Below are 10092 nucleotides of genomic sequence, written 5' to 3'. Positions count from 1 at the left end.
CACAGCCCTGCCCAGGACTGTCCCTTCCCACCATACCCGGTGGCAGCCTGTCCCTGGGAACAAATGCCATGCAGCCCGAACGTAATCAATCAAGCAAGCAGAGTTTATGGCAGCGGGAGAGGGCTGTTGAGCCCTGCCTGGCAGCTAATTAGTGAGCTCATTAGGTCGTGGGGGGGGGGGGGGGGGGAGGGCAGCTGCCTGCCGAGCTGTCTGCTCCCAGGGTGCCCTGGCGGCGCTTGGACCACACGCCCTTCCTCCAGCAGGACGCAGACCCCAGAGCCTGGCTGGGGAGGGGCGCCCCTCTCCAAGCTCCCCAGACCCAGTCATTTAGGGCTGGCCCACCCAGAGTCGCCGTGGGGCTTCCTGGGGGGGGGGGGGGGCAGTGGGAGTGAGCAGGGGCAGGTATGTGCCCTGTCCTCAGTGTGGGCATCAGAAGTATCCAGCCTTTGCCCTTGGTCTTGGGCTGTGAACAGTAACCCACTCTCCGCCCCCCGTACTCCCCTGAGCGAGGCTCTGGGGAAAAGGAGGATTTGGGGGAGCCCTGGCTGCACTAAGCGCCCCCGGGAATGGGGCCTCTGCTCAGACTCCGGGCTACATTCTCCCAGCCTTGGCCTTTTGGGGTTCTGCCAGGGGTGGGTTCCTTGGGCAGCCTCAGGCCCCCAGGTAGACCTCCACCAGCCCCCCCACAGAGTGCATGCGGTAGAAGACGCCCAGCGGCAGGCCGAAGTTAACCACGGTGAACCACGTCCGGTAGCCATAGAAATCCTTCTCCAGTCCGTTCTCGAATTCGGGGTGTATGCCGAAGGCAGGCATCATCCACAGCTAGGGAGGGGAGGGGAGGAGGCACTGGGCTCAGGGGAGGCCGGCCCGGAGCCACAGCTCCTGCAGCACCTCCTCGCCCTTGGCCTTCAGAGCAGCCCTGTCCCTCCCGACCCCTCTCACCCACACCTCAGCCGAACTCCGATGGGTCACGAGACCCCGGTGCCACCCCCCGTGGTACAACCTGCTCTGCCAAGCTGGCACCCCTGTGCCTTGATCTCAACCACCTTCTTCTCCTGCTTCATTCTTCAGCTGGTCTCTGCCCCTCGACCCTGGCTCTGCCTCTGTCCAAATCCTACCCATTTCCAAGGCCCAGGTCAGACTTCCAGGAAGCCTCCTTGGCCACTCGGGCCCACACTTCCTGCCTGGAGGGCCAAGTCAGGCCTATTGTCTGCCTGGACCAGGGGTTTCAACGCCGGAGGTGTGTTTCCAGCGCTGTCCTTACCAACAGGAGCTCAAACAGCCCTGAGTTGCCCAGCACTGCCACTTAGGCGGCAGGGCCTCGGCAGGTCAAACGACCCAAGCCTCAGGTTCCGCGTCTGCGAACCAGGACAGCAGTAGAGCCTGCTGCACGGTGACTGTGACGACCCACGAGATGCTGAGCTATTGCCTGGGGACGAGGACATGGGACGGAGCAACCATCCTCAACACCTACCAGGAGCTCTTTAGAGAACCACACACTTTCTGATCTCTTCCTTGGACTGAATTCAGCGGACAGTTAATTATTTGGCAATTCCCTAATTGTTCCCCTGGTGTCTCCCCAGCTGGACAGGGAGCTTCCTGCGGGTAGAAATCTAACGCATCTGTGTATGAAGTGCATTTGGCTGTGCCCGGGGCACGCTCCTTCGTGCCAGGGACCCTGCAGGGAGCTGGGGGCCACTCTCTGCTCTCACGTGTCATAGAGCTGGTTGGAAAGCGGCATGTGTCCTTGACAATCAAAGGGACAAGCCAATTACCCTTGGGACAGTCAGTGTGCAATGAGTGCGCCTTGAACCAGCCCTTCCTGAATGAGGATCTCTGGGCCAGCTCCGCCCCTAGGCCTCCCAGGTACCACTCACTGTGATATTGCAGAGGATGAGGAAGAGCGAGATCTCCTTGAGCGCCCGCCGCTTCCAGTTGAGGTGGCTGTAGGAGTGGATGTAGGCCCGCGAGGCCCGCCGCAGGTCCTGGCCCAGCTCCAGCAGGGAGCCCCTGCGGTGGGGCTCGGCCTCCGGCTTCTCCGCCAGGCCCCCGGGGGCCGCCTCCCAGAGCGGGCGCCGGTGCAGGCCCTCGATGATGAAGAGGTTCTGGGCGATGTGCTGCAGGATGAGCAGGATCGAGTAGGCCAGGATGAGGCGGTTGAGCAGCTCATGGGGGCGCGTGGCCACGATGGCCACGATGGAGAAGTAGGAGATGCCCATCTGGCCCAGGGCGGCCCCCATGAGCAGCACCACGTCCACGCTGCGGGTGGGGTTCTTGAGCGTGTCCAGCTCTCGCTCCTCCAGCCCGTGGATGGCCGTGCCCGCCAGGCAGGCCAGGCTCATGCTGGGGAGCACAGCTGCGTAGAAGGCGTAGTAGAGGGTGAAGTACTGGCGGGCGATGGAGGGGCCGCTGGCTTCGATCTGGAAGATCACGAAGACACACACGCCGGCCACCAGGGCCAGCAGGCCCAGCAGCGGCCCAAAGATGGCCCCGTGCAGGTGGAAGGACGGGGCGCCCGGGTGGGCGCCTGCGTGGGGGGCCAGGCGGCGGCCCACGTTCTTCCACATGACGAAGAGCACAGCGCAGCAGATGAGGCAGTACTCGGTGCTGAAGGGGTAGAGCATCAGGTAGCCTTTCCGGAAGACCTCGCACACCGTGGCGTTGAGGCACAGGCAGGTGTTGGTGCCGTTGCCTGGGAGAGGGAGGGAGAGGGGGGAGGGGGCAGGTGGGCCTGGCTCTGAGGAAACCAGATGCACAAATCAGTCCCTTTCATCCCCTGGAGTAAGCCACCTATTTCACAGGTGTGGAAACTGAGGCCCAGAGAGCAAACTCAGAAACCACAGGTGACAGGAAGGTCATTCCTTTACCGAAGGATTCCAGGCTTCCTGTGTCAAGCTTATGTGAAGCGTGTAATGCCTGGGTGATGGCTATATCTTGTTCTACTCATCTCTATGTTTGAATTTTTAGTAATAATCTATGGTGGTACTTGCAAAAAATCCTCTCTGCACAGCCCCTCTGAGAAACGTATGCAGGGGGTAAAGCGTGAGCACAGTGCGCAGGCGTGCCGTGACTTAGGCGGCAGGTGTGTAAATGCATGTGTGTGCTGGGAAGGCCTGGCTGTACACAGGTCAGGATGGCGATGCCCTGGGCGGGGGGTGTATACACACAGGTGTGGCTGAACCCCCAGACAGGGATGTACCCACGCAGGCTTATGGGACACAGCCTCTAAGGGGCAGACCGTACAGGTGGGGATTGGGCACATGGAGCAATGTGGGGGATTCTTTCTCCCCAGAAATTTGCTGTCCCTTCTGATACGTCCAGGAATCATGACTTTTTAGTCTGTTGCAAGTAAAATGCAAACACCAGGGGTGGGGCGCTTACCTGACCTTATCAGTGAGTAGCTCAGCCGGGATTAGTGGCCAGCTTGCTGACAGCTAGCTGGGAGCCTGGAGTAGGGGTGCAGGGTGCCAGCACCCGGTGGGGCAGGCACAGAAGGGGGCAGGATGGGTACCACTGGCAGATGTCTGCGTTCTGTTTAGTCATAGCCCAGCCTCTGGAGTTTGCTCGAAACTCTACAGGCTCACTGAGCCTCGCCCGACGGAGGGAGTGGGGGTGCGAGCCTGTGCGAGCACACACATGAACCATTCAGCGGTGGGGGTGGGGCATGGTCTCTTCGTACCTGAGAACTTCTTCATGAGGGCATTGAGCTCCGCCTCGATCTCACGGTGCAAGGAGTCATTGGTGACGGCCAAGACCCACATCAGCAGGTTTGTGGCCAGGGTCAGCATCAGGCCACACCTGGGGGAGATGCCACACTCTGCCCACACAGCCTGGCCGGCTCCTGGGCTGCCCAGCCCTCACCGCCGCTGCATCTGGGGTGGCCCCTCTCCCCCAAAGCCAGATCCCGTCTACTCTGGGTCTTCAGCAGAGGCAGCCCTGGTGGGCACCTGGGGCCACTCCCAGACCAACTGGCAGCCCAGGGCCACCCTGTCCGGGAAGCTGGGGGGAGCATGCACTAGCTGGGGACAGGGAGCCCCAGGAGTTGCTGGAGGGAGAGAAGGCACCCCCTCTTACCTAGTGAAGTTGGTCTGGACCTGAATACAGTCTTTACAGTGTTTCCAGAGGACCCAGGTCTGAAAGAGACAGGGCCTTGAGCCCAGCGGCAGGGGCTGTGGGGGTGGGGCCACGGGGTGTGTATGTGCCCCAGCTGCTTGTGTGTATTTTCAGTGGAAGACACAGTGAGGAAACCTGGGTTGGGATCCTGGCTCCAGTGTTTCCTTGCTGTGTGGCTTTGGGCCAGTGGCCAGATGTCTCTGAGCCTCTGTTTCCCCAGCTCTAAGAGGGAACTAAAACGCCTACCTCTCAGGGGAATGCCTGCTTATTGGGGAAACAAAAGAGATCGTGCAAACGAAACACAGTGCCTGGCGCAGCACAGGGAGTCAGGAGGGAGCGGGTATTCATCATTAAGGGCGGGCCGCGGTTTAGGCTGTGGTTTAGGTACGTGCAAGTAGCACAGCGGATGTATCTGCTGGCATCTGCGCTTAGGGACACGGTGTGTTAGTGCAGTCTATGTAGGTGTGCACGGAGGGGACACACGCAGGCAGGCGTTTACGGGGGCCGTGGTGTGTGTACATACTCTAGGCCACGTAGGGATTTGCCCGGGAGGCTGTTTCCCGGCATCGGTTGGGATGTGCGCGCGGCCTGGGGGCGGGTGGGCCTGTTACCTGGAGGCCCGTGAAGATGATCTCCAGGGCAGGGAAGAGGAGCTCCAGCTGCGACTTGCAGTGGATGTGGCTCACGTCGTAGCCCACGCGGAAGACGTTGAGGCAGATGGTGCAGCTGCCAAAGAGCAGCAGGGAGCCTGGCTGGACCAGCGGCCATTGGCATCTCCCTGGAACGGGCCCGCCCTCCCCACCCTCTCCATCTACCCAGCACCCCCATACTCACCCCGCACCCACACGGGTCCCGCATGAGGGTCCCGGTAGAGCACGGCGTGCGGCCGGCGGGTGGTGCCGGCCACGTAGCAGAGGAGCCAGAGCAGGGACAGCGCCTTCAGCACGGCCAGCAGGATCCACACGTCGCCCAGCGTGACGGCGACGTTGTTGAAGATCATGCTGCAGATGAAGGCGCCGCCCAGGAACACCACGTTGAGGGCCAGCAGCCCTGAGAAGAGCTGCCCGGCCTTCTGGGCCTGCCGGTCCCGCCGCAGCAACAGCGAGAAATGCCGCACCAGCCAGGACTTCTGGCCCGGCGAGGCGGGGGCCCCTGTCTCCTCGGCCTCCATGTCCACTAGGTTCTCTTTGGCCGGGGCCACTTCGGTCTCCTGTGCTCCTGTGGAGGCCACTGGTGCAGCCTCAGCAGGCGCTGGGGAAGGAGAAAGGGTCCTGGTTGGCTGCCGGGCTGTCCTGGGTTCAGTTCCATCCCTGCCCCTAACTACTGTGTGATGTAAGGCAAATTAAGCAACCTCTCTGGTCAGAACGTTGGAAATAACAGCAGCTGCCCAGCTACCTTCCAGGACCCTGGAGGTCCAAACAGACCAGGGGCTATGGAACCCTCTGTGCTCCACATTAACACAGACGATTTCCACTGAGGACCCCTCCCCCGCCCCGTCCCCCCTGCCTGACTTAGCACCTGATCCTGAGATGGAGTAATAATGTCTGTCTAGGAAGCCAGGGGGACCTGCAGGGTGCCTGGCCTCCAGGCAGTCTCCAGGGCTGTGACGTTTTTGCCATCAAAAGGCAGCTCGAGCTCCGCTGACTTCTGGGAGGAAGTTCACTCCCGAATGACAGAGCGAGGAGGTGTCCTCTCTTGCTCGGACTCTGATTCGTAGGTAATGGGTGCCTAGAGTGTTGTGTTGAGAGGGCTCTTGAGGCCAAGTGTGGGCTTGGTGGGCAAGAACGTTGTGGTCGGAAACAGTACTCTATTATGGATACACTAGACTAGAGGCCTCGTGCACAAAATTCATGCACAGGAAGGGTCCCTACCGGCTGCCGGTCAGGGCCTCCATTTTTTCCCCGCTGCCCCCTGGTGGTCAGTGCACATCATAGCGAGTGATTGAACTCCAGGTTGGTCAAATTCCAGAGGGGACACTTTGCATATTAGGCTTTTATATATATAGATATGAATGTATATGAAATGATGGCCTCTCCATCCCCACGTATTTCAGTAGAGAAATGGGCATGCTCCTTGCCTCTCCCCTTACCAGTTCTCCTCTCAGGCCCCAAGCCTATCCATTCCAGCCCACAAATTGCTCTTAGATCTTTCATTACCTCAACCACTGCCCTAGCCCAGGCCCCTACCCTCGCTCCTGGACTGGTCTCCCTGTCCACCAGGCCTCTCCCTACTGTGAGTCCTGCCAAGGCCACGTATGCCTTCACATACAGTCCACACTGCCTAGCGTGCCCTCTCACAATGAAACGTGGCAGTGTGTGTGCGGTGTGAGCTCGTAGCGCAGAGAGCTCGACGCAGGGTAGCTGCTGCCACTTCCTGGTCTGGCCCCAACTTCCATCTCCAGCACTGCCCTCGGACTCCCTGGCCCATGGGCCGTGCCATCCTGCTACTGTTCCCAGAAGGCCCTGCCTTCGCTCGCCTCCCTGTCTGCCCACCCCCTACCCCCACCTTTTGCTCATAATGCCCGCGTCTCGCTTTGTAGCTGACTGCAGCTTGTCCTTCAGGACTCAGAAGAGCCCCATCTCCTGTAAGCGGCCTCCCCTGAACCCCCCTCCCGCCACAACTGGCTTAGGTGCCGGCTCTTGGCGCCCCCACCGAGCCCCAGGCTTGTTTCTGGAGCCTCACCTCTGGCACGCTCTGTGATTGGCTGTGCTTTGCTCTGTCTGTCCCTTTGAACTTGGAGCTTCAGAAGCTTCAGACTCTCCCACTCTGACCACCAGAACAGCCTCATCTCATTTGGCTCTAAGTGCCCCCATTCTCCCATGCACAACCTGCTTGATATTTATACCTCTGCTCTTCTCTTCCTGGGCAAAGATAACAATCAAACATGGGTAGTGGTTGGGGACAAGAAGGATCCAAGAGCAATTTTAAAGGTTCTGCAGGATTTTCGCCCCCTTACCTAGTCCTTCTGGTCACCCTCGCTCCACGTCTGCCCTCTCCCTGTCCAGCCCCCTCGTCACACTCCCCACACCTGCCCCCCACGTTCCTCCAGGCCCAGCCAGAGGGAGCCGCATTTCTCATGGGATCTCCTGCCTCCCCCCATCGCTCCCGGAGCCCACGGTGCTCTCTGCCTCCCTTGCTTCCCTCCACGTGGCTCTCACCATCCTCTCCACCCACCTTCAGGGCCTCTCCTGGGAAGCCTTCTCTCTCTGCCCAAGAGTGGGTGGCATTGCTGTGGGTGTGGCTGGCTCCCCTCAAGGCCAGGAGCTCCTCCAGGCAGAGACCAGCTCCTGCCTAAGCCAGACTCCCCGCCCCCCCAAACTTGGCACCGCATGGCATTCAACCAGTGTTTGCTGACGACTCCGCATTTTTCGGGGAACTTTCAGCACTAGAGCCATGGACAGAGACCCCTCCCATGAAACCTTTCCATCTTGGCCAAGACAAAGACATTTTTCAGACGATCTTTATCGTTCCTCCTAAGTCTCCTCCGCCCAGGTTGAGCAAGCCTGACGCTCCAGGGAACACACCTCCCTCCTCCTTTCTCCCCGTCCTCCCTGTTCCACCTCGCCTTTCGGAGTCCCCCCATCTTCCCAAGGCCGGAGGACTAAGAGCCCAGATTCTGACACCTCCTGCCGGTGTGATCTTGGATAAGCTACTTAGACTCTCTGTGCCTTGGTTTCCCTATCTGTAAGGCAGATATACAACTATGGACTATACCTGGTGTTTAGTAGATGTTCAGTAACGATATCTTGAATGAATAAATGAAGGGATTAATGCATAATACCTAGGTCACAGGGGTTTATAAAAATTAAATGATTTAATTTATGCAAATGAATGCAGATCCGTGTCTGGCCCACAGAAAGCTCTCAGTGTTAGTGATTTGAGCATTTTCTTCCAGTTCTTTCGAAATCCTGGGGCGGCTGGAAGGTCGGGATTACTGGTGAGTTTCAGTGGCCTGCAAGCGCAGAGGGGACCCGGGAGGACAAGGTTCGGGGGTCCACTCCAGGGTCCTCAACTACGTCCTCGCCCTGCACCCGCCGGGTTCAACCCTCCGACAGTCGCTAGAGGGAGCCCTCAAAGTGGCGGATTCTGTCCGCCCAGGGAGAGGGCGGCCGGTCCGCGCAAAGGGGTCGTGGGAAGAGGGCAAGGGCGCCCGGAACCGAGAAGGAGGAACCCGCCACCCTCTGGCACGCCCTTCGGCGCGACGCCAGCCCCAGGGAGGGCCCGCGTAACTGGTTTGTGGGGCACGGTCAGCAGGTGATGAAAGCCGCGGCCGTCGGGGCGCGGCGCCCCGCCTGGAACGCAGCGACGGCTCCGGAGGAGGCGGCTGAGCGCGGGCCGGGAGCTGCGGGATTTCTTTCCGAGCCTTTCGGGGGCTGCGGGGCTGGGGCAGCCGCTACGCCTGTTCCTCAGACCCGGCGCCCAGGCAGCCCCAACCCCCACCCCCTTTTCTCTGGCCGTCCTTCGGGTTTTCCCTTCTTCCTGCGCCCCCTTTAGGCTGTGCGCACCCATCCGCGGAGAGGAGGTGGGGCGCGGAGTCGGGGTTGGGGTTGGGGACCGAGAGGGGCCGGTGCTCGAGTGGTTGGCCTCCCCCGAGTCACCCCGCGCTCCCGCCTCAGTCCCTGCAGCCCCAGGTGTCTGAACCCCGGGGGGCGGGGGAGGAGGAGGTTTGGGTATCCAGGTGGGCTTGCCCGGAACGCCCCGCACGACACCCAAGGGCGCTTCGCCGCCCCACGAGCGCCGCCGGGGGAGGGGAGCCTTACCTGAGGTCTGGGCGGGCATCGCTGCCCGCTGACCACCGACCGCGGCCGCAGCACCCACAGTCCTTCCAGGTGAGGCCCCAGCGCCCGGACTGACGCCCCCGACGCCCTCCCCAGCGGGACTGCGCAGCCGCCGCTCGGGCTCCCCTGCCCATCGATTTTTCTGTTGACTTTGGGGATGTCATTAATCCTTCGTTAATTACCCCGCCAGGGGCTCCGGCCCGGACACAGCAGCCAATGGCGAGGCGGCTGGACGGGCGGGCGGGCGGGGCCGGAGGCGGGGCCGGCGCGGGGCTCAGGGTCAGGGGACCCGCCGGCGACCGCCTCCAGGGTGGGGTGGGGTGGGGTGCATGTCCTTTGGTCGCAGGATTGGTCTTGCGGAGGTTCAGGTCACACTGTTCTCTGGCTTCCAAGCAGGGGGTGGAACCCCTGGGTCTGGGGTCGCCTTTTCCGGTCAGCCCCAGGCGGCTGCAGCCTCGCAGCAACTGTGTCACCCCCCCCCCCCCCCTCCGTCTCAGAGCCTGTTCTCCCAAGTCAGCGGGGAAGGTGGGGCGAAGAGACTCCATTCGGACTGGGCAGGAGGCGGGTAAGGTGAGAAGTTGCCCCTCCAGGCCTCTTCACGTCTCCGGTGGCTCCTGAGGCGCACCCGCCTCACTCTGCTGCCAGGCATTTTCCTCTGGTCCCCCATGTCCAGTCCTGCTGCCCCCACGCTCTCCTCCCACCCAGCCCACCCCCCTCTCCACCCAGTCCCACCCTAGCCTGTGGCCCCGCCCCGACTCAGCTGGCCACCAATCCTTCCCCCTCTTCCAGCTCCTGGGCCTCTTCCCCTCCGTTTGCGGGTCTCAGTCCCTCTCCCTGCTGAGCCCATCTCTCTACCTTTTGTAGAGGAGTCTCAGGGACCCCCAGGGAGTGGGGTGCTGAGGGTCAGGGGGTGAAGGTCTGTATCCCCAATTCCTGTTAAACCAGAACAGCCTTATCCATGCCTATGTTAGGAATTTGGGTTCCTGAAATAGTTTACTTGTGGGGGGAAATGCTCTGCTGTTTGAAAATTATTATTCTTAGTACAAAGGCTCTGGCCCTCTTTAGCTGTGTGACTTGGGCAAGTCCCCTGACCTCTCTGGGCCTTAGATTTGTTCTTTGGAAAATGGTGGTGGACGAGGTTCGTACTTCCTCACCTTCCCTGTGTTGCGGGACACGTGCAAAACGTGTTCCCTTGAGGACA

At 61.0% G+C, this 10092-nt stretch overlaps 1 protein-coding gene across 1 annotated transcript; it reads right to left on the bottom strand.

The window, feature by feature from the left end:
• Positions 1-161: 161 nt before the first annotated feature.
• Positions 162-8988, bottom strand: OTOP3 (otopetrin 3). Its single transcript, XM_070394561.1, has 7 exons — positions 8874-8988; positions 4948-5364; positions 4725-4861; positions 4075-4133; positions 3680-3798; positions 1878-2692; positions 162-822 (listed from the first exon to the last, which is right to left on the bottom strand). The coding sequence occupies exons 1-7, from the start codon at positions 8890-8892 to the stop codon at positions 652-654; spliced, it is 1737 nt and encodes a 578-aa protein (XP_070250662.1). The 5' UTR covers positions 8893-8988; the 3' UTR covers positions 162-651.
• Positions 8989-10092: the final 1104 nt, after the last annotated feature.

Source organism: Myotis yumanensis, unplaced genomic scaffold (assembly GCF_028538775.1).
Source record: "Myotis yumanensis isolate MYYU_CA2020_CCGP unplaced genomic scaffold, mMyoYum1.0.hap1 SCAF_16, whole genome shotgun sequence".
Classification (NCBI taxonomy): Eukaryota; Metazoa; Chordata; class Mammalia; order Chiroptera; family Vespertilionidae; genus Myotis; species Myotis yumanensis.
The sequence above is the reverse complement of the archived record's forward strand: the minus strand, read 5'-3'. Positions and strand labels throughout refer to the sequence as shown.